Here is a 25,679-nt window from a genome sequence, read left to right on the forward strand (position 1 = left end):
AAAACTAAGTCAGTTTTGTTAAATATCTAATTAACACAAAAAAGAAAAAAATTACACAGAATAGAAACATCAGAGATTTCTTATAGATTTAAACTGCTGGTGAAATACATACCAATCTAAAATAATGTAAAATAAGTGATACTCAGGCAGGGAAGAGGAGGATATGTTAGCACCAATAATATTCTCAATACATATCAATGACTTCCCATTGTTGGTCAAAGTAAAAACATTTGTGTATTTAAATCTTTCTTAACTGCATGTTGATGAAAACTATGTTGTTTAGTGCCAGGAATAATAAAATGCAAATATAAATGAGACAAACAATGGAAAACCCAGGGTGGAATGTTACAGTGGTCACTTGCAAGATGGTGGCAAGTAGTAGTGAAACGATTCTTAGCTCACATAAAAACACTTCTTGAGTCCATAAAAAGTGTACAAAGTGTGTAAAATGTTGAAAACTGGAATCATATGCAGGGAATGCAACAATTCGTTTCATTTTCGATGTGCTAAAATTGACTCATCAGTGAAAGAAAACAACAAATTTATGACAAGCTGGAACTGTTTTCAGTGTAGCCATAAAAACTCAGGTAAAATTACAATCACAAAAATTTGTGACTGTAAGTGCGAATTCTCAGCATTAGTTGAAGCTTTAATAATTGAAATTCAGTGTTTAAAAGCTGAGGTTACATTACTAGATAAAAAGGTGAACAAACTCATGTATTAATGCTAATCTAGTGAGTGAACATAAACAAAATGTTCAATGTAATGACAGTGAAATCCAAGAAAGAAATGACTGTGTGATCCATGAAAATGTATGCAAGAAACTGTTCCAAAACAGCAGTAGAAAAAGTGAGAAGAACAGAAGTATACGAAGGGCCGGATTCTTATATATGGAGACAGTCATGTTCACGAAATAGCTCAAAACATTGTGAGTATCCAAGATGACTTTACAGCTGTGACTCACATTCAGTCTGGTGCACCTCTTTCTGCTGTAGTGAAGCCGTGTGTGCAAGATATCTTTCTCAGCAAATGATTATGTCGTTATCACTGGTGGTAAAAATGATGTGGCTAAAAATCAAGCAAATGACGCTATCGAGCACATGAAGGTAACACTCAGTAAGTTGACTGGCACTAAATTAATTGTCATTAACATTCCACAAAGACATAACCTAATTGACCAATCTATTGTGAACTTGGAAGTGCATAAAACAAATGATAGCTTAAAACAATATGTTATAATTTTCACAATGTGTCTTTGGTAAACGTCAGTAACCTAGATAGAGACCTGCACACAACTCATGGTATGCACATGAGTAAGAGACGTAAAAAGATTGTGAGTAAATTAATTATTAATGAAATCAGACAAAACATTACACAAAGCAGTGTAAATAAGTGCATTGCTATGGAATAACACAACCCACCCAAACAGGACCTGCCACACAAACAGCTGCTGCTGACAAGCCAGGGAAACTTGTAAACTGTGCTGGACAGCCTGGTAGCTTCAAAGCTCCTTGTATGGTCCAGCTGGAGAAACTCAGCCCTAATATCATACAGCGGAACCCTTGTAGTCTTAAAAACAATCAGTCTGGTAGGGTGACATGTCCATCAAGCGTTCAACAATCCAAATTCACATTCAAATTAATTCAGCAGAACTTTCAAAGTCTTACCAATAAGCACAATGAGTTGGATACCATTGTAGCAATTGATAACCCTGAAGTTTTAGTTCTGAGTGAACACTGGTACACATATGAGCTAATTAGTGTATGTAAGCCACTCTCCATGATCTTTTGCTCTGTGTTCAGTAGAAAAGAGAAACGTGGTAGTGAGGTACCAGCGGTAGTAATTATAGTGTTATAGATGTAAGTGCTTTCGACATTGAGGGTGTAATAGAAATAGCAGCAATTAATTATAAGTGGGGGAAAGAGAACTTAATTATTATAGGCCTATACAGACCTCCATCTGGTAGCCTAGATATTTTCTTTGATGCTCTTAATGACCTGCTTATTGACATTGACAGTAAACACTGTAATAAAAATGGCTCGGTCAACATAAAACTACCTGCAGATATAAACACTGACTTGCTGTCCATGGCTCTATATCTAAAAAACTAATGCTAATACTAGCTCAATTAAATTTAACATTTCTGATAAACAAGCCCACTAGAGAGGTCAATAGTATAAAATCATGCATTGACAACATAATAACTAACATGTCCCACTTTACATGCAGTGCATCAGTTCTGAAGCTTGCCATTTCTGACCACTACGCAATACAGGTATTGGTAGAAGCTAAAAATCTTCATGTCAATAGAAAAGAGAAACAATGTGTGACGAAAAGAATCACCAATGATGACAATGTTAAAGTTTGATGAAAAGCTTACAATGGGGTGAAAAAACAGCATAACTATCAGTGAATTTGCATCAGATTTTTATTATTGCTTCAATGTCTCATGACCAGAAATGACCTTTACAGTAAATGACTGCAAAAAGATACAAAAAAATAACTGGATAAATCATGAAGTAAAAACAGCAAGAGAGAAACTTAAGACTTTTCCAATATGCAATAGTAAATAATAACAATAATAATACACTTAAGGTAGAATTGAAGAACTATCATGATTATTATAAAGATCTGCTGCTAGAAACTAAAAGTAAATATGTAGCCACAATGTTAAGAAACTCTACTAACACTGGTTTAGCTGTTTGAAAAGTAATAAATAGCTTTAGGGATTGTAAGGACAGATCAACTAGTGATTTTACTATAAACCATAAATGGCATATCATGAAATGTCAATGTCAGATTGCAAATGTTTTTTATGAGTACTTTTCTTCTGTTGGAAAATCTGTCAATGACCATTTTAAGAATCTTCAGTATAGATATAAGTGCATTCCAATCAGACAAAGCATATACTCGGCCCCAACCAATAGCAAGGAAATCAAAAACATAGGCTATATTGGACTGTCTATCAGTACACTGAAAATATGCATAGACGTATCTGATGCCATGGCCACAGCAGTAAATGATGTAATTCCATCAGGTTGTTTCCCAGATAGTCTAAAGATAGCACAAGTAACCCAAATTTACAAGAAAGGTGATAAATCTAAAATTGAAAACTACCGCCCCATCTCAATCGTACCTGTATTTTCTAAGGTAGTTGAGAAAGTTACTTATACCAGACTAATGACATTCCTGCATCAACACAATTTAATATTTGAAAATCAGAATGGCTTTATGAAAAACAAGTCAACTTCAGTAGCCGCAGCACAAGTAATAGACAAAATAATAACTGCCATAGAGAACAAGGAGTATGTAACTGGAGTGTTCCTTGATCTATAAAAAGCTTTTGATTGTGTCAACATCACCATATTATCTGACAAGCTGTGGAACCTGGGTATTAGAGGAACTGGCTATGAGCTAATAAAATCATATATGAGCAATAGAAAACCATTTGTCTTGCTTAAAACAAACAATGGGTCTCTCAAATCTAAAATTACTGATATCAAATATGGAGTACCTCAAGGTTCTGTCTTGGGACCACTTCTTTTCTTGATATATGTTAATGATATACAGTATTGTTCTCCTAGCTGTAAAAAAAATATTGTATGCAGATGATACATCAATTGTGTGTAAACGCGAAGACTATGACAGTCTGGAGGTGCTCTGCAACAGTGTAACTAATGAAATAGTCAAGTATTTTAATGAAAGCCATCTAAATGTAAGTGCTTCACAGACTGCAATGATGGAATTTAACACAAGGAAACAAATAGAATTTGGCATGAAATTATCCACAGGAAATGACATTGTAAAAAAGGAAAAATGGACAAAGTTTTTGGGAATTACAATCCAGGACAGCCTCAAATGGGACATGCATATCGATTCCTTAGCCTGTAAGCTGTAAGAGTGTTTTTGCTATAAATACAATTAGTAAATATTGTAAGGATATGGGTGTACTAAAAACTGCTTATCATGCCCTATTCTCATCAAATTTAAACTATGCCATAGAAATGTGGGGTGCAAAAATTCAAGCCAACCTAAGCACATTATTAATACTACAGAAAAAGTTACCAGAATTATTTGTGGTGCCAAACCTAGAGAATCATGTTGGAATCTGTTCCCAAAATTAGGTAGGCTTACCATTATCGGTGTATACATATTGAAAGTTATATTGCTCGTGAAAACAATAAATCCAAATTTCAACTGTGACCTGCACCAGTACGATACTAGGCAAAAGTTCAGATACCATGTAAATAGCCACAGAACAGCTTTATATGAAAAAAATGCATTTCATGCTGGGCTGAAGCTAGACATGCCCTACCAAAATGTCTGAGAGCCCTTCCTACTGACAAATTAAAAGGTCAGCTGAAAAGAATTCTAATTGAAGATCCTTTTTATTCCCTAGATGAGTACTATATCTATATGAAAAGTGCTTTGTAAGTATGTCAAGCTCATAGTTTTAAGTAACCTACAACTAATATAATGTTGATAACAAGAATATTTGTAATATTGTGATTGTATACTACCAAATGTAAAATGCATCAAAATGTAAAATTTATTAATACAAACAAGTCTTTAGTTTGCAATTTATAAACTGACGTATTCAGAAGAATAATCTGTATGATGTCCTGAAACTGTATTATTTCTAGGGATTGTATCTGATTATTTGATGTTGAATAATAATAATAATAATTATTATTATTATTATTATTATTATTATTATTAGTAGTAGTAGTAGTAGTAGTAGTATGAAAAGTATAGTTACTACTCACCATATAGTGGAGATGCTGAGTTGCAGATAGGCACAATGAAAAGGCTGTCAGAAATTGAGCTTTCAGCCAAGGCCTCTGTCGAAAATATACAGGGTCACTTTCTGACAAGTCTTTTCATTGTGCCTATCTGCAACACAGCATCTCCATTATATGGTGAGTAGCAACTATCCTTTTCATAAGATTGAAATATAAATGAGTAATACACCACAAGTGCTCCCAAGATCAAAAGAGTGGAGAGTTTGCTGCCATACCAGTCTGGGTTTGAGTTTCTAATAATAAGGAAGCAATATTGCCTGAAGTTTGTTGTTTATAATTGTGATTCTTAACATTATCACTGTAAACAATGCTGAACTGTGAATGTTTCAACATTTGATAACTACATATTAGAACTTACTTGCATTGATAACAGAATATTGATGTCTAAACATTTAAGGAGCAAACATAACAACTCATGGAACAGTTGAGGTGTTGAGTCATTGATGATATGCAAACAAAATGAGAATATTGCTAACCTTAGGACAAATCCATCTGGACAGCTGTGTAGTATACACACACATACACCTGCATAGCTACATTTTCCCAGTTGACTACAATGCACTGGCACTGCAGACCAATTGGAGTGTGGAGTTGTGTCAGATGGAGTGAAAAATGGGAGGAAGGGTTGGGGATGGGTGGCTGACGGCTGGGAGGGGAGGCAGCAAGTGTATGAGATACCAATGTGTCACAGATGAATTTGTTTTAGCTATAGGCAGAGGGAACTGTGTGCAGCAAACAGTGATATGGAGGAGTGGATTTATAGGGGAGATAAAACAGAGGGAGAGGGAGACTGTGAAGAGGAGACCATGATTGCTGGATGCGTGAAATTAGGTCATGAGGCAGGGGCAAAGATACTTGTGGGACAGGCTAGGAGGAGTATGGGATTGAAGGATGTGTTACAAGGACAAATCCCATCTACATTTTTCTGAGGAGCTGGTGTTCAAGAAAAGTATCCAGATGGCAAGGGTTGGGAAGCAGCCATTTAAATTGAGCATATTGTGGCCAACAACACAGTCCGTCTGGGTGGAGAACTTGGCACTTGACCACAGTGTGGCAGTGATTATTCACTCAGGTAGGCAGCTGGTTGGTGGTCATGCCTGTATAAAATTCTGTGCAGAAATTACTGCACAGATTGTATACAATATGACTGCTTTCACAAGTGGATGGAACTGGAATAGGATGTACTTAGTGGGTGTTTCAGACAGGTCCTGCGCCTGGTCGTCCACAGGTGTATGACCCTTGTGGAAAGGGATTTGTAGTACATTTAGTGTAAGAATGGACTAGGATTATAGGTAGAACTGGGTAGGGAGGAGGGAGGTGGAACACAAAATTGGAAAGGGTGGGAAGGAATTTAGCCAGGATGTTCCCCATTTCCAGGCATAATGATGAGTTGTGGAAGCACTGGCAAAGAATGTGGTTAAACTGTTCCAGTCAGGGGTAATAATGGGCAATAAAAGGAGTGTCCCTTTTTGGCTGCTTCCTGGGGCTAGTCAGAAGGTTAGAGGCATGTGCAGATATGTTTGTGGATTAGATTAAAGTGAGCTAGTAATATACTCAGTCTTGTCAATGTCCCTTTGACAAAACAGTGACTCAACTATTTGGTGAGTTGTTACCTTAACCCTTAAAAATTTATATTCTGTCACGTATTCTCTATTACCATACAAATATTGGCATCTGTGCATCACATGAATGGTACTTTCAAGCTAATAAGTATATATCAAACAGTTAAATAGCCTTCTGCATTTCAAGATCTTTGAACTTAGTTCTCAATTTCATCAGTATTTCACCAGCAACATTCAATTATCAGCATTTCATGTCACCTAGTCAGTGAGATGACAACAGAAGAGCATAAAATTGTTTCAGCATCAATCAATAATTAAATCAGTATGTACAGAAAGTGTGAGATTTATTAATGGTAAATATAGTACCTCATTACCTATCTGTGACCCATTAAACAGACATAACCTGTATCAAGTAACAATAATTGCAGATAGGAATGACCATTTCAATCATAAAGCACTCTCATAGACCATATACACCCTAATTAGTGAAGACCCATAGGGACTGTTACTATCATCTCAAAGAGCGAAATTATTAGAAGTATATGTATACCATGCAACTATTTCAGAAGATATATGTGCTTTGGTACTTACAGGTAATCCAATAGCACCAGGAAGACCTGGAACACCTGCTCGCCCTCTTGGACCAGGATTCCCCACCATTCCTGGATAACCCTTAAAGCCTGGAAGGCCAGCAATGCTCGATCCTTGTGCTCCTGGCAACCCTGGTGTACCTGGAAGTCCACGATCTCCTGGCAAACCAGACAGCCCCTGCAGACCATCGAAACCTGTGAACAGAAATGCAAAAATTGTGTTTTATTCATACATACCTAAGACACATTGTAATGTAACAGACCAAGATTCTCCAATTGAACAATATGATACACACGGTTAATATACATCATGATACACTTGTACATCTGTATTTTGTTTCTTGTAGCTAATCTTTCTGTTCTTATACTGTTTCATGGTATTACATAAGTGCTATTCAATTATGATAATTTTCTGTAATTTTTCTTTTATTTACATTCATTATATTATAAATGAAGTAACTGATTATATGAAACAATAATAGGGGTACGTTAGACACTAAGCTGTTAATATTACATAATTTATGAAATTTTCATAAAAAGCCATTACTTTTGAAAAAGTTACAGTTCTTGAAAGAATGTTCATATTAATCAACATTCCAATTCTTGTTGGTGAATGTAAAAAGCAAAAGTCAATATGGAAAAATATTAATGTACTTTATATGTGAAAAGTCTGGTAATTTCACCGATAGGGAAAATTCTGACAGAAATCATCATAGTATACACAATTACACAGTTCAGTAAGGCATCAGCCTCTGCCGGTGACACATCGGCAAGGCAGTAAGTTAACATTTAGCTTTCGGTGCATGCTTTTATAGTTAATTCTTAATTTAGCAGTACTGTGATGGGTAGGCTGTGTGTTCACTGTGTGTAGACAGGCACAGGAACTGGCCACAGTTTGTGAACTGCTGAAGATGCTTTTGGCATGGTCAGCCATCTTCAGACTTCCCTCATGGTGTAAAGGTGGCAGAGAATCTGCTACATCACATGGTGCATTTCAAGTGACACTTGTTTTGCTTACAGGCTCTGCTGCCAAGACACCCTGTGGCATACCCAACACAGTGGATCTGCCCTCACTACAGGGTGAGTGGCAAGTGGTGATGCATTCATCTCGTTTGAGGTGGAAAGTCAATGTGGAGCCTTGCCATCGGGCCTCGCCCATTTCTCCTGTGAGTGGACAGATGGCCATTCCATTAGTAGGGTCTGGGCAGGTACAAAGTGACAATGGGGAGAGGGGAGGAGGTTGCATTTTCTGGTTATCAGGAGCTCCAATGTTAGGTGCATTAGGGAGCCCCATAGGGAAATAGGGAAATCCCATGTGCACTCGGTTTGTCTGCTAGGCAGCCTCGTCCAAAAGGAGACCCTGCCTGTGGCTATTAATCGTGCAGAGTGCAGTCGTCTGTAAGCTGTGGCCCATGTGTGCACCAATAATATCTGTCACTTGTGCTACCATTGTCTGTTCATACAGCTGACTGGGAGAAGTGGTGGAAATGCTGACTTCGCACAGGTGGTGCAAGCCAAGGTCACAATTTGAAGCAGTTTCCCAAATTGATCAGGGCCCTTTGGTTCAGAGCCAAGTAAATGTTCTCAGCCAAAGGCTCTGTTGCATCTGTGATGTCTTGGCTGTAGATTTCTGGATCAGGTTTAAGGTGTGGAAAATTGTATGACTCCTCTTGAAACATCAGGGATGCACTACACACAGGAAAAACACCAATCAAAATGCAGAATGAAATCAGACCAAGTACAAAGTAAAGATACTTCAGCTGTCAAGCTTTTAACAGTAAACTGCTGAATTATTCATAATGAATTTCCTGAATTTATGCCCGCCAGGGAAATTGTCATGCTCAAATTATTCTCAAAACCGAGAGCTGGTTGAAACCTGAAATGGAAAGCTCTGAAGTATTTAGCAAGGCATGGAACAAATATCAAGAAAACAGAGTGGATGCCATTGAAGAGGGAGTGTTCATTGCAGTCAACAGAAATATTATGTCTTGCAACATCAAAGTTGAGGCTGACTGTGAAGTTATCTGTATGCATGTGATAGATTCAGGTGAACTCAAATTAATTACAGGATGTTTTTATTAACCACTCAATTCTGCTGTGACAGCTTTAAAATTATTCAGTATACTCAGTAGCGCAGAAATACCCACATCATGCAATATTAGTTGGAGATGACTTTAAACTAATGTATACAGACTTACATATTTATGGATTAATTGCAGGTGATACGGACAGGCGGTTTGTGAAGTATTTTTGAACACATTTTCTAAAAACTGTCTTAAGCAGCTAGTTCAACAGCCCTTATGCAATAGAAATATTTTAGACCTTGTAGCTTGAAATAGGACTGATCTTATCAATTGAGTCAGCGTAGAGATAGGGATTAGTGATCATGATGTCACCATAGCAATGATGGTTATTTAAGCAAATAAATCCATCAAGAAGTCTTGGAGAGTATTTTTTTTAGGAAGATCAGATAAGCAATTGTTGGAATCCCACTAAGAAAATGAATACACATCTTTTAGTTCCTGTATGATGGTTGGAGAGGAATGATTGGCAAAGTTTAAATTGATTGTAAATCACATCTGAGAGAAGTGTGTGCCAACTAACTGAATTATGGATGGAAACGACCCGCTGTGGTTTAATAACAAAATTTGAGGATTTCTGAGGAACCAGACAAGCAAAAGCAGAAAAGAATGTGCAGACAGTGACAGACAAAAATTGGTATAAATTCAGGTGACTGTAAAAAGATCAATGAACAAAGCATACAACTACTGCCATTATAACTTATCAAAGGATCTGCCAAGAACACAAGAAAATTCTGTTCCGACATAAAATCACTACGTAGGTCAAAGACTTCTAGAATTACTTGCTGACCAGTCTGGTGTGTCTATAGAAGACTGCAAAAGAAAAGCCGAAATTTTATTTTGTGCATTTAAGAAATCATTCATGCAGGAAGATTATACAAACATATAATTGATTGACCATCACATACACTCCCTTTTGGAGGATATGGTAATAAGCATCCCTGGCATACAGAAGCAACTGAAAAAACTGAAAACATATGTCACCAGGTCCAGATGGAATCCTAGTTCAGTTTTATAGGGAGTACCATATGGCACTGGCCCCTTACTTAGCTTGCATTTGTCATGAATCTCTCACCCTGTGCAAAGTCCCAAGTGATTGAAAAAAAAGTACAGGTGACTCCTGTGTATACGAAAGACAAAAGAACAGAACCACAAAATTACAGACAAATACTCTTAAACTTGGCCTGCTGCAGAATTCTTGAACATAAACTCAGTTCAAACATAGTAAATTTCCTTGAGATGGAAGAATTTCTGTCCACATATCACACAGCTTTATAAAGCATTGCATGATCAAAACTCAGTTCATCCTTTTCTCACATAATATCTTGTGGACCTTGGATGAAAGGTAACAGGCAGATTACATATTCCTCAATTTCCAGAAAGCATTTGACAAGGGCCTCAGTGAAGACTTTTAATGAAGGTACAAATGTACGGAATAGGTTACCAGATATGTGTGAGGCTCGAAGACATCTTAGATAAGAGTATGCAGTATTTTGTCCTCAATGGTGAATGTTTATCACATACAAGGGTTTCGTGAGAAGTTCCCCAGGGATGCATGATAGGACTGCTCTTATTCTCCAAATGGATAAATGACCTGATGGATAGGGCAAGCAGCAATCTGTGCTGATGATGCTGTGGTGTATGGGGAGGTGTCATTGTTGAGTGACTGTAGAAGGATACATGATGACTTGGACCAAATTTGTAATTGGTGTGAATGACAGATTGTTCTAAATGTAGAAAAATTTAAGTTAATGCAGATGAGTAGGAAAAACAATCCCGTAGCATTTGAATACAGCAATAGCTGTGTGCTTCTTAAGACAATTACATCAATTAATTATCTAGGCATAACAGTGTAAAGTGATACAGAATGGAACGAAAATCTAAGGATAACAGAACGTAAAGAAAATGGTCAATTTTGGTTTATTGGGAGAATTTTAGAAAAGTATGGTTCATCTTTAAAGGAGACCGAGTATAGAACACTCGTGCAACCTGTTCTTGATTAGTCCTTGATTGTTTGAGATGCCCACCAGGTGGGATTGTAGGAAAACATCAAAACAATTCAGAGATGGGCTGCTACATTTGTTAGCAGTATGTTCGACCAACACGAATTATGGAGATGCTTTTTGAACTCAGATGGGAATCCCTGGAGGGAAGGTAACATTCTTTTTGCAGAACATTATTGAGAAAATTTAGAGAACCGACATTTGAAGCTGTTGGCACAACAATTCTACTGCTAAGAATGTACATTTTGTGTAAAGGTAAGAGAAATTAAGGTTTATAAAGAGGTAGAGGTAGAGGTAGATAGCTGCTTTTGCCCCTTGCTTTATACGTAAGTGGAACAGAAAAAGGTACAACTATTAGTTTACCAAGCACCTTCTGTTAGGCACTATAGACTGGCTTGTAGAGAATGTATGTACATGTAAGAGTAGAATTTAAAATGCCAAGTGAATTTTAGCATGAATCTTGTAGCAAAATCGTTTGGATTGCGAAATTTTAATAATATCTTAACTCGTACCAATAAATTAAGTTCTTTGTTGACTGTCAGAAAATAATCAAGGTGATCACAGTTGACCATGAGTGATGTTTTTTCAGTCTTGGGATCAGAAGCAATGAGGCATGTGATCAGTGAGTCCGAGTTTTTGTGTGACAAAGATTATTGTGAATGAATGAAGGACATTGAAAATTGATTTATCACAAGGCTTTTATCAAGAAATATCCTTTTAATCACATAATAATGTAGAATCATCCAATAAATCAACTTCGGACTTCTGCAGCAAACAAGAATGATGATAAATATGACAAACAATCATTGTCACCTCCACTTCAACAAGATAACTATTTACATGACATTTTCTTGCTCAAAAACTTTTTTGTCAATGATCATGAATTATAATGTGGATATTGCAGTTAATTAATATTTTAAGCTGAAGATCTGACTTGTTTTCACCTATATTGTGAGCAAAAACATTACAACATCCACAATTTCGAACACTGTGATCTTGTGAATTTCTTACACAGGTTGTTTCAACACAGCAGTTACAAACTATCAGGAGAGAGAGAGTATGGAAAATCACATTCCAGAGCATGGTTGGAAATGCAGTAGTGACTATACAAACACAAAGGACACAAACAGGGTGAGAAAACATGTTAATTATTCTTAGTACAGAGGAAATCAAGAAATAAGAATGAAAATGGTCAATGACTATCATCAAAGAAGATGTTCAAAATTATAATCACAGACCATGATGCAGCCCTCACATCTCCAGCACATGGAGGATCTGACGTTTCGGGAAATACCTGGCATGTCGCACTCTTCCCCAGCAGATGCCACAATGCACACAAGTTCCTCAGCACAGTTAATGGGGGTTTGGCACTCCACTGTTTTGACATGCCCTCAGAGGAAATCATCTAGGCAAGTCAGGTCTGGCGATCTCAATGGCTAATGCACCAGATCATCTTGGCCAATCTGAAGTTGATATGTTGGATTCAGTTGGTGACACATATCAATACTGTAATGTGAGGGAGCCTCATCATGCTGAAACGATATGGCAGAACACATTGAAGTAGATATGCATGCATTGTTCAATAGCTCAGACAGTACTTTCTGAAGAAAGATGAGGTAGCTCACACCTGTCAGACTTTGAGGTAACAAGTATGGCCTGATGATGCTGGCCCATACATAAACTGAAAAACATCTCTGTGTTGCATGGGTTCTTGTCGCACATGGGTTCTCCTCTGACCACACATGCTGTTATGTGAGTTGAATGTTCCCTCCTGTCTGAAGGTCACCTCATCAGTGAACAAAACGGTGGCTGGAAAATGAGGATCTGTTGTGCTTATCTGTAAACACCAACATGCAAAGACCACTCATGGAGCAAAATCATCTTTATCTAGTAATTGTAGTAGCTAATGCACTGTATGTGATACAGGTGCATGGAGATGTCATGCAGGACCCACCAGTTGCTGCTGTTAGAAATCCACATGACTGGTGATAATGATGTACTGATACCACGATTGTTCTGTAGCAGCCACAGGTTAATCTACTTGTTGGCTACCATTTATACTGTTTGCTCATATTGTCATCTCTCCTCACTGAAGGATCCCCTTTTGAACAACCTACAGTGCAGGCATGTAAAGAGGGTGTGGTGGCGAGTTTACCTCATTGGGTAATGTTGGGCATACAATCACTGTGTGCCTCACCCACTGCAATCAGCAGCACCATATTCCAGATGCATATCTGTGAGCTCCACAGTTGTGTAACTTGCTGTCCTACTTCCTCTCTGTTGGCAGGTGAAATGAAGCTTCACTGTGAGCATGATCAAAATGACCGCAATTGCGCTGTGTCGTCTGATGTTGTGGTGCATGTAGCACCATCTGCTGCATTTGTCAGCCAAAGCAATCCCAGCATTTTAGTTGTACTAAGCATAATAAACATGTTTTCTCACCCTATGCAAGCCTTTTGTTTTCTGTGTTTTGAACAATCACTACCATACCAGGAAATCATTTCTGACCATGCACTGCTATGTGACTTTCCATTGTCTAGGTATACTCTACCTCTCGTGGAAGTTTGTAATCATTGTGCTGAAAATTTCACCAGTGAAACTGAAACAGAAAAGGGGTTTTAGCTGATGATTTAGATAGGAAGGATTTCACCAGATGAACCATAAATAAACTGGCACAGGATTGTTCCATGTGAATACGCACAGATGTACCACAGATTTGATTATATATTTTGTCTTCAAAAGTGAAATAATTGAGAGCGAGGAGGCTAGGAGGATTAGAAAAGAAGTGGGTGGGTTGGTATCAAGAGGACGTTGGTAAAGGTACAATAAGGCCATGAGCATGGGAGATGTGGATATTTAAGGATGTCGTATCCACAGTGACCAACTAGCAGTCTGCTGGTAATGGGACAGGAACTGAGGGAAGGTGACGAAAGAAGTGAGCAATGTCTTTGATGTAGGATTCAAGACTACAGATACTAGTTTAGAGAAGCTGGTCAACAAAGACAGAGGTTCATTCTGTAGGAGCATTGTGTCCAGCCATAATGGGATAATCATTAGGGAGACCTGTGGTGATGGATTTGTGGAGTTTGAGGAATAGGCAGAAAGTAGGAGTGCAGGGATTTGTTGTTGTGAGAAGAGAGATGGATTCAGGTCTCCCTGCTAATCATTCCTTTGAGCCTGGGTACTATGCTTCCATGGAATGAACCTCTGCCTTTGTTGACCACAGCTCTAAACTGTTGTCTGTAAACTGCCATCATACAGGGGATAGGCAAAATAATGTGAACAGTGGTAGTAGTAGTAGTATGGTTGTTTTTGACAGTCAACAACGAAGGTAAAGAATGTGTCACACTGGACTGTGTATGTTCAGTACAGACTAGGCATGAGTGCAAGTTGTTTACAAGTAGTGCACACTTCACATTTGCATTCAGAGGCCGAGGTCAGTGTGCAATGCAAGACCTGACAGAGTTCCAAAGAGGGCAGATTGTGGGGGCCCAACTAACTGAAGCATCAGTAACCAAGACAGCAAACTTACGGAATGTTTCAAGAGCAACTGTTTCAACAGTCATGGCAGCCTACAGAAAACATGAAAAGACATCATCAAGTAAACGTAATAGTGGGCGCAAATCAAAAGTAAATGACAGAGAGAGATAGGCAGAGTGGCCGCGCGGTTTGAGGCACCACGTCACAGATTGCGTGGCCCCTCCCACGGGAAGTTCGAGCCCTCTCTCGGGCATGGGAGTGTGTCTTATTCTTAGCATTAGCAAGTTAGTTTAAGTAGTGTGTAAGTCCAGGGACCAATGACCTCAGCAGTTTGGTCCCTTAGGAATTCACACACATTTGAACATTTTTAAATGACAGAGATCGTTGTATGCTAACACGAATTGTGTCAAAACAACACAAAACTACAGCAGCTTAACAGCCGTCTTTCAGACACCATATCAATCAACACTGTCCACTGAGAACTCCATAAAGTGAATATTCATGGGTGAGCTGCTACAACGAAACCATTAGTGACAACAACCAACACAAAAAAATTAAAAACATGGTGTCAGGAGCATAATTCCTGGACGGATGATCAGTAGAAACATATCACATGGTCCGACGAGTCAATATTTTCATTATTTCCAACATCAGGCCAGGTTTACATCTGAAGAATGCTGAAACAAGCTTACAATCCTGATTGCTTGATTCCAATGGTTAAGCATGGAGGTGGAAGTGTGATGGTGTGAACAGCCATATCATGGTATTCTGCTGGTCCCATCATTAATCTCAAAGGCTGTTTTACAGCCAATGATTACGTGAACAGTTTAGGTGGTCAGGTGCACTCCATGGTTCAAATGTTCGCCAACAATGATGCCATATTTCAGAATGATATGGCACCAATTCACACAGCCAAGACAGTGCAATCGTGGTATGAGGAGCATGCAACTGAACTGCAGCATCTCCCCTGGCCAGCACAGTCCCTCCATGTGGGTGGTAATGGAGCGCAGAGTCCAGAGCAGATTTCTGTCTCCCTCATCACTACAGGAGTTAGAACAGGATCTGATCGAACAGTGGCACAACATTCCACTGGAGACTGTACAATCATTATATGCCAGTATTCCAAGAAGAATTTCAGCTGTATTATGGGCAAATGGGAGTCCAACCCCTTATTAATAAACCACTCCAAGTAATTATAGGTGTTCACATTATTTTGCCTATCCCCTGTACATTCAAGACAATGCTCACTTGCTCCATCACCTTTATACCAGTTCCTGTCTTGTTACCACCATATTTTTTGTTGGTCACATGGATGTGACGTTCTTATAGACCAACATTTCCCATACCCATGGCCTTGTGGCCATGTAAACTTTGCACACATCCTCCAAAAATCCACCACCTCTTTCCTAATCCTTCTACCAAACCACATCCTGAGTCACAATTATTTCACTTTTGAAGGCCAAATCTATAAACAACCCTGTGGTACTGCCATGAATACTTGCATGGGATCATTTTATGTCAATTCATTTATGGGCCACCTGGAGGAATTCTTCTTATCCAGTCAACTCCTAAAACACCTTGTCTGGTTCAGATTCACTGATAACATTTTCGTGATCTGGACTCATGGCAGCTACAATCATTGCTCTTTCCTTTTCCTCAACAACTCCAAAACTGCTTTACCTGGTCCTTCTCAACTCAACAAGCCACATTTCTAGCTGTCAGTCTCCACCTTGCAGAAGGCTTGAAAAATATGTCTGTTCATATCAAGTGAACCAACTACCAACAGTACCTCCACTCTGATAGTTGTCTCCCATTCCATGTCTCTTCCTTCCAGCATTGCCATCCATGGATGCCACATCTGCAGTGGAAAGCAGGACTTGTCGAAATATACCAATAAACCTACCATAGCCTTTATTGATAGACAGTGTCCTGTCCAGCACATCCATAAATGGATCTGCTTTGTGATCTCCTCCTCTGACACCAGAAAACCCATTAACTACCGTATTTACTCGAATCTAAGCCGCACTTTTTTTCCGGTTTTTGTAATCCAAAAAACCCCCTGCGGCTTAGAATCGAGTGCAAAGCAAGCGGAAGTTCTGAAAAATGTTGATAGGTGCCGCCACAACTAACTTCTGCCGTCGAATATATGTAGCGCTACACAGGCATCCTTTGTAGGCACAAAGATAAATACTGGCGCCAAAACCTCTGTGTCAGTAAATAAAATTTAAAAAAAAAAAAATAAATAAAAAAAAAAAAAAAAAAAAATTGGAAGACGAGCATTTTTCTCCGCCCGAGTTTCGACCACTGCATTTTCATACATTATCCAATGAAGAAAATACAAATTCCGTATTGTTCATCTTCGAATTTCAATGTACTACAAAAATCCGACTGGTAATACTGGGGTTTTTTGTCAATATGGCCAACTCTACGTTCTGAATTTTTTCCTACCTGTGAGAAGAGATGGTTGCTAATAGGAACCTGATGAAATGTGAATCACATGCAGTATTCTCTTCACCACAAGAATAATACGAATATAAACATTTTGCCATGTATTCTTTCGTGTTTGCTTCTATCTCATTTAAATCCTGTCTGCCAAATAAACTACGAAACTAGAGTGAGACAACAGCAAACGCGGAAGAATATACGTATCGTGTCATGTTTATATTCGTATTACTCTTATGCCTAATAGTGATACAGTCAGAAATGAAGCACGGCAACTGACTAGATTTTTAAATCTAAGATGAGTAATTTCTGTGCAGAATTTGATGTACTAAAGAAGCGGCCGCAAAGATTTTCAAATGGAGAAAAGTTTTCGCCAAACTTTCGTTCAGAACATGTTATATCATATGCAGTCTATTATTTGGTTCTTGTTGATCATTATCAAAGAAAGCAGCAGTGTAAGTAACAACAAATAGCAGTCTCTTGCCATTGTTTTGCTAATGTGACGATTCCTCTCTTTTTTTAATTGTAGGCGGCGGTAGCGCGCACAAAAGCAAGCCATGCCGCGAGCAGCGACAGGCCGTAAACACGCACTATCAGAATGCGACAAACAATGCATGACACAGTATAGTAATGCATTTTCAGCTTACAGTGACTGACGTAAACACCTATAACATTGAAAACGGCACTTATCAGATCAAAGCAAAATAACCAATCGATTCAAACCAGACGAAGCACGTGAAAAAGGAAGGGTATCCGTATAAATACGGACGGAGTGCCTGACGCATAGCAATGGCTACCTGGTAAAGCTTAACTGCTAAGCTTTCGACTCGAACCAAACTACTGCAGCTGTATCGTCATTCATTCGACCTAAATTGTGTCTCATATTACAATGGACCAACTTTGTTTCGATTTGGAGGTGCGGCCTAAAACTTTTCTCTCCCCTTGAATTTCGAGTCTCAAATTTCAGGTGCGGCTTAGATTTGGGAATTTTTTTTCCCCATATTTCGAGTCTCATATTTCAGGTGCGGCTTAGATTCGAGTGCGGCTTAGATTCGAGTAAATATGGTAGCCATTCCAGCACCCCTCTGATTAGCCAGTATCACCTTGGCCTTTAAAAGCTCAACTACATACTCCACTCAACTACCTCTCTTTGTGCCCTGAGATGAGAGATATCCTACCCACAATCCTACCACTTTACCCAAAGTTGTATTCCACCACCCACACACCCTCCATAGTATCCTTGTCCACCCCTATTCCAGTCTTGCTTCCAATGTTGCACCTGATAGGTTGTTCCTTTGTGGCTGACCCACATGTGAGACCTGTCAAGTACACCCAACCACCATTTCCTACCATAAGCCAGTCACAGACATCTTCTACCCTGTAAAAGGCAAGGCCACATGAGAAAGCAGCCATGCTATTTATCACCTGTGCTGCAATTACTGTATAGCTTTCAATACTGGTATTACAAGTAACCGACTGTCTACTTGCATGAATGGCCTCTGCCAAAATGTGGCAAACCACAAATTTCATCATATAGCTGCCAAACAAGCTGTGCACCACTACAAAAATACCTTCAACAGCTGTTTCACTACATGAGCCATTTGGCCTAAACCTCTGCTAACATATTTCCCACTGTCTCACCTTACCTTTTCCCTTCTCTCTTCTGCCCACACCACTCTTTCCCCATCCACAACATGTACTGCTTCCTCCCACCACTCCCCTGTCCCCCCTATGTGGACATTACCTCTCTATCTGCCCTCCTGTCTCCTTCCAATCTCACCCTTTTTATGCCTTGTTTCCTTTCTCTTTTCCCTCCCTGTCTCATCCTCCATCTCCACATTCTCCTTCTTTTCACCCCTCACAATGCCTTTCCCTCTGCCTACCTCTTGTATGTTCTCCTTTTGTATTTTTATGCAGTTGCTGAGTCATTTGTCGAATCACCTGCATCACACATCCCACTATCCTCTCCTTGCCTTGCTGTCCTTCCCTCCACTCTCCATCTGACAAGGCCACTGCTATTGGTAATCAACAGTCAGTCTTGCTGTGGCCACGGTTGTGTGTGTGTGTGTGTGTTGTGTGGTTAGGGTGCCTGTGTGAATGAATATGTGTACTTCTATTATGGAAAGAAAAAGAGCTCAAAAGCTAGTGAAAATACTGTCTTCTGCAGCACATTTCTACACACCACATATCAGTCAGCTATATATGAGTGGTTGCCTTTCCTTTATTTTACATATTATCTCTCTATCTATACTATTCAACCTGATTCCATAGGACTTCCTTACACTGTACTATAAACTTTTTAAAGCAGTTAAACAATATTCAGAAGATTATAATAAATTAAGTTGGAATCATCCCACAGAAAGCTTCCCCTTGTACTTTACTGCACCAGAGAAATTTTTTGACTGTATGCATATACCCATTCAGCAGTACGCAGAGTATGAAATATATCAGTAGGTGAATTGACAATACAATATTTTAAGAGATGACTGTGTTTCTAAATATGCCTGATACTTTATAAAATATCATAACAACCAATTAATCTTCAGCGATGACACTGTGGTGTAAATAAGTATAGGTTTCACTTGAATGAATGTGCTGATGTGAAACCTTCTGGCAGATCAAAACTGTGTGCTGGACTGGGACTCAAATCTGGGAGATTTGCATTTCATGGGAAAGTCCTCTACTGACTGAGCTACCCAAACAGATGCACAACCGATCTTCACACCTTTACTTGCCCCAGTACCTCATCTCCTACCTTCCAAACAGAAGGCCAGTAGGCAGGAGATGAGGCACTGGCACAAATAAACCAGTGAGAATGGGCCATGAGTTGTGCTTGGGTAGCTGAGTTAGAGCACTTGCCTGCAAATGGCAAAGGCCCTGGGTTAGAGTCCCGGTCTGGCACACTGTTTTCATCTACCATTAAGTTTCAGCTTTTACTTACCTCTGTCTCCTCTGGGTCCTTTGATTCCCTTTTCTCCTTTAATATCTCCCATAACATGGTATCCTGCTTCTCCCATTTCTCCTGGAGCACCAACATCTCCTGGTTCACCCACTTCTCCCCTGGCATTAACGAAACAGTTATTTCACAAACAATGTTGAAAAATCACATGATCAAAAAGTACAATTAAATCCAGGTTTAACATACTATAAGCATCTAATCTGGCATATAACATTCAGGTGGTAAATGAAGTCATCACCTATGAGAAAGCTACAGTGTTGCTGGAGAGTAAAATGGTAAAGTATGTGCTGAGAACTGAGAAGTCTACAGGAGTTGAGTTTCAATCTATCTTTAACCTCTCAGTGATGTGAAAAGTCTACATTAAAACATATATTTCCTTTCTCCAGTAGGAAGTCATTATGAAGAGGAATAATGATATATTGTATAGCTACTTCCTGTAGCACAGTTTCACATTACACAGAATACTACAGAGAATCAGTTAAAAGTCTATACCAACCAAATTTCAAGTGCGCATTGAGAATAAAATGACATAAAATGCATATAGAGTGCAAATTAACAATTAAGGTTTCAGAAAAATTTCACAGAAGCACATATCTGAGAGAGGATTTGCGGCAACAAGTCTTCTTTTTAAAGAACTGGAAACATGAAATCTGGCTCATGATTACACATCTTTTGTCTATTGAGTATCTAGTATATAACCAATGATAGCCAAGAATGCTAATGTGCCTGCTTCCAGGATATGAGGAGGTGAGCTGGCCATGGATCGAATCTGCCTTGGAGATTAACAAGGGCTGATGAGCCAGCCAGCCTGGATGTGGTTTTTAGGCAGTTCCTCATAGCCAATTAGGTAATACCAGGCTGTTACCCCTGTCCCATCTTAGAAACATGCAATGCAAACACTTAGAAAATGTTATCACATTTGAATACGAGATCTACACTAGACACAGACAGATGGGGTACATAATTTCCTTCCCAGGTGGGGTAGTGGCATCAAGAAGGGCATCTAGCCACCAAATGCCACTAACACTGCCAAAACCAATACACAACAATGCTGACTCTGTAGGGAAACAGTGAAAAGCAAAACAAAAAGAAATAAGTATTCCACATCTGCAATGATACATTCCACAGATACTGAGTTTTCAAGTTGGAGAGATCTGCAGGATTGTCAGAGTGCTTCTTATATTATAGGCTTGTTCATCTTGCAAGTAATAAAATAAGCTCTTGAAATATCATGAAAATATTGTGAGCATTGCTCTTCAGCATGTGATTCACCAGTTTAAAAACATTTACGTGTATAACTGAAAACAAAAAATATTTCACTAATGAAACAAAATAGTAAAAAGAAAGGGTCAAAATGTATGTAAAACAAAAGTACACAGACTGCAACATAAAACAGATGAAGATACATTAAACATTAAAACAGAGTTAGAAAGATACTACAGTCACTTTTTTAAACTTTGTGAAATCAGTTCCCTCACAGAAGAGTTGTTGAATCCCACACAGAAGAGTTGTTGAATCCCACACAGAAGAGTTGTTGAATGTGGGCAGTGTCACCAACTAGAATAGTTATGATGTACTGGTATTGTGGTAAAATAAGCACTGTGCTCTACTTGTACTTGTTGACAGAGGCAACCTTGCATTAGAGGACATAAAAGACACCCAAAAATCTTCATTCCATCATGGTGACTTAAATTCTGTACGTTATAGTCGGTTGATTCAAATGATCACAGCTTTCTCATCATTCACAGCCACTCTCATTCTCATGCATCAAAAACTATCCTTTTTGACAATGATGATGTATATCAGCAAACAGAACAGCATGGAACATTCAGCCATTGCAAATTCCTCACAGACCACCTTCAGTGCTGCATGTACCATCTCATTCTTACAGATTTCATGATTTCCCAAAGTGAAGCACAGTCATGCCTCTTTACCCTGCTTTTGGGGGAAGAAGAGGGTGTTCTGAATAACTTGTGCTAGCTTCACTGCTAGGTACCTGTGTTGGATAGTCTAAAGATCATTCAATAAATCAGAGTATGTGATACTTCATTACAAAATCATATTTCATATATCTCACTGTCAAAAACTTTGATTTAAATGTAACAGAAATGGATGGATCAAAAATCTACTCACCAAGTGGTGGTAGGAGAAAACACATATAAAAGTTATGGAATGTGCAGGCTGTTGGATTCAATGGTGCCTTCTTCTGGCGGGAGGGCTGAAGGGGAAGGAACCTTCCATCATCACTCTTCCTTCCCCTTCAACGATTCTGTCAGAAGAAGGAACCACTGGCTCCAAAAGCTTGCAAATTTCCTTACTCATATGCAGATGAATGATGAGTGGATATACTAGAAAAGATCAGAAAAGCACACTGACTTTTCACCTTCTGCTCTCTCTCTCTCTCTCTCTCTCTCTCTCTCTCTCTCTCACACACACACACACACACACACACACACACACACACACACACACACACACAGTAGCCATGGTAGTGCCAATATTACTTCTGCAGAATATCACTTAATTACGAACAATGACATAACTTTGTATTTATGTTATTTACATTCATTACACAGTATGTACATCAAAAATTGACTAATAGGCCCACAATAGCATAAAGATGAATAATGTCTTACCTTCTTCCATCAATTCCAGGGTCTCCAACCAAATACTGCTTGGGAATCGTAGCATCGTCACCTTTAGGACCAGGTATACCACTATATCCACTCCTTCCAGGTCTTCCAGGGATACCTATATCTCCATAACTCCCCTGAAGAAGTGGATTAAATGAAGTATTTTATTTGGATATGTTTTCTTTTGCAAAATGTTTTCATTTAATAAGTGTTTACTACCTGTGTTATTCAGTCTGTACATTGAGCAAGCAATAAAGAAACCAAAAAGAAACTTTGAAAGGGTATTAAGAAAACAAACACTTTAAGTTTTGCCAAGTATATTGTAATTCTGTCAGAACAGCCAACGAACTTGAAACATCATTTGAATATAATCGACTGTGGCTTGAAAAGGGGTTATAAGCTGAGCATCAATATAGGTAATGGGGTGCAGTAATGGTGTTGAAGGGATTAGATTAGGAAATGTGACTCTAAATGTTGTAGAAGAGTTTTGTTATTTGGTCACCAAAATAACTGACAGTGGCTGAAGTAGAGGGGATACAAAATGTGGGTTTACAAAGGCAAGAATTTGACTCTGAAAAAGAAAAATTTGTTAACATCTAACACAACTTAAATCATTGGAAATATTTTCTGAAAGTACTTGTCTGGGGTGTAGCCTTGCATGGAAGTGAAATGTGGACAATAAGTAGTATGTGAAAAGAAGAGAAATGAAGCTTTTGGAATTTGGTGTCTGCAGGAGATTGCTGAAGATAGATAAGTAGAGAAGGGAACTGAAGTTTGAATGCAGTAATTAACTTCAAATGGATGTAGTCTGCAGTACTTATGCAGAGGTGAACAGATGTGCACAGGACATATTAGAGAGCTGCATCAAATCATTCTGCAGAGTGATGAACACAACTGCAACTGCTTGTTTATTTGTGTGGTTCACAGCCTGGTGCATGACTCTAACTTGCCCACATTGGTGGTTTATGTGTCTGGTATCATATGTACGAGGCATGTTTTTTAAGTAAGTACTGCTTTGAAATTTAAAAAAAGATGTGCTAAGATATCTCAATAATTTTATTTTTACATAAAAGCCTGTACCTTAATCTATGCACTGACGCCATTACAGTTTGATTCTTCCTTTTTTTACATTGTGTACTGAGTGTTTAAGATGCCTCCAATAATTGTGAGTCCCGCTGACTGTGAAGTACGGGCTGTTATAAGATTTCTTAGTGCTAAAGGCCTAAAAGTGATCGATATTCATCGTGAGATCTGTGCAGTTTACAGAGAAAACATTATGAGTAATGGAATGGTAAGAAAGTGGGTGAGAGCATTTAAAGATGGCTGCACACTTGAACACTTGAAAACATGCCTCATATATCTACCTCATGTTGGTGACTGTATGAGTATATTTATATGATGACAGTCATAAATCACTACCAACAGGCTTAAAAAAACTGTACTGGAATAGTGACTTATATTTTCATCAAAGGAATCTATTTTCTGTCGAGTTTTTACCTCCTGGCAAGGTTTCCTAGCCCTACCACAATTTTTACTTGCTAAAATCCTCTTAAATACACAGTTTGTGCAGAGAGACTAGTACTGGTGTGCAGTTACATTCACAACTCACTCACCAAATATGACACAAATGTGAACATTCATCATGGGCCAAATGAAGTTCTTATTTTATTGATTCCTAATCAACATCCACTTGGGCCTGGTTGTTATGATTACAGCAACCAACAAAAATGTGTTTGATGTGTGCAACCAACAAAAATGTGTTTGATGTGTGCAACTGGTCATTATAATTTTTAAAGAAGTTTTTTATCATACCAGTGAACAAATTTTTTCTATTATTATTACAATTACTCATCATCTTTAGGGTAGATAACAAACACTTGCAGCTATTATGGCATTCAAGTTAAGAGTAATTTTGAATCCTAGTGACCAAAGAAATTTTAGTTGCAAGTATTTTCTCAGCTATGGAAGGAGAGGGGGTAGTATAGAGTTTCTGTCATCAGACCATCTGTCAGTGTTCAGGATTGATTCACAGTTCTCCTTTTAGTGTCTCAGAGTAAGTTGCAGATCCTTAAATTGTATAAACAGTAAACCATATTCTAATATACTGCTTATTTCCATCACAGAATGTCAAAAAACTTATGGAAGGCATGAGCTTGTTAGGTGCCACAAGAAACAGGCATGGAGAAATACTACCGTAATATCAGCATAGACAAAATCTATAGGAATGTGTAGCAAAGCAAACTGGGACCCATTCCCATTTTATTTTGTTATTTGCCTCCTTAAATGATTACTTTTTTCTCAATTGTTATTAGTGCTAGTGAGAGATGTGCGATAAGATAAAACTGTCATTCTGTAATTCCAAATATAAGTCCTGGCCCAACTTTGCTAAATTAGATTAGTCAGAATAATTTTCTAATTAATTTGAAACATTTCAAGTAACTAGTTTTGCGAAAGCTCAGTTCAGTTAACTAACAGTAATCATTTCCTATTCCAGTCATGTTGTTGACATGCAAACAGTTGTAATTACCAAGTTACTGCTCAAGTTACGAAAATAACCAATAGAAGTCTTTAAAGTATACATGTAGCTAATTTTCAAAACATGGTGGGAACATCAGCACTTAATTAGTTTCTGACTAATTAGCACTTTTATGTATGGTATTGTTTATTTAGCTATTTTTGCAGTTTTTGTCATCAAGAAGGCTTATTTCACTCAAAACTCTTTATTGTAACATAAAGTTGAGGCCAAAACCAATTTTTCTGCACTATTCAATCAACTTGGGATGTAAAATTCTAATTGTAACAATTCTGGATTTTCCAATATTCTAATTGCAAATTATTGAAATTACTTATTTAACAAAGTGAAATTTTACCAACCATTTTTGCAAAGCTACAAAATAATTGAGCCTGAAACCATTTTAAGTTAGCATGTTTTGAGATTTTGTGTATGGAACTCATGTCAGTCAAAACAGCCATGTGTTTAACTTAATATGAAACCAGACTGTGAACTATAACTGTTAATAACATATGCAGATTAACTTGCATATGAAAGGTAGTCAGTGCCCAGATTCTGAGCATGAACCCATGTCAATCAGAGCCACAATGTGATAGCACAATGATGTGTTATTGT

General features: G+C 38.3%; 1 protein-coding gene across 1 annotated transcript in view; it reads right to left on the minus strand.

Annotated features, from left to right (window-relative positions):
- Nucleotides 1–25,679, minus strand: part of LOC126191497 (collagen alpha-1(IV) chain-like) — a 594,967-nt gene that overhangs the window by 132,461 nt on the left and 436,827 nt on the right. Inside the window, exons 14-16 of the mRNA XM_049932389.1 lie at nt 22,556–22,689; nt 19,902–20,020; nt 6,956–7,149 (exon numbers count right to left, since the gene is read on the minus strand). Of these exons, the coding sequence (XP_049788346.1) occupies nt 6,956–7,149; nt 19,902–20,020; nt 22,556–22,689 (447 nt within the window). The remainder of the gene's footprint in view (nt 1–6,955; nt 7,150–19,901; nt 20,021–22,555; nt 22,690–25,679) is intronic.

Source organism: Schistocerca cancellata, chromosome 6 (assembly GCF_023864275.1).
Source record: "Schistocerca cancellata isolate TAMUIC-IGC-003103 chromosome 6, iqSchCanc2.1, whole genome shotgun sequence".
NCBI classification, from domain to species: domain Eukaryota; kingdom Metazoa; phylum Arthropoda; class Insecta; order Orthoptera; family Acrididae; genus Schistocerca; species Schistocerca cancellata.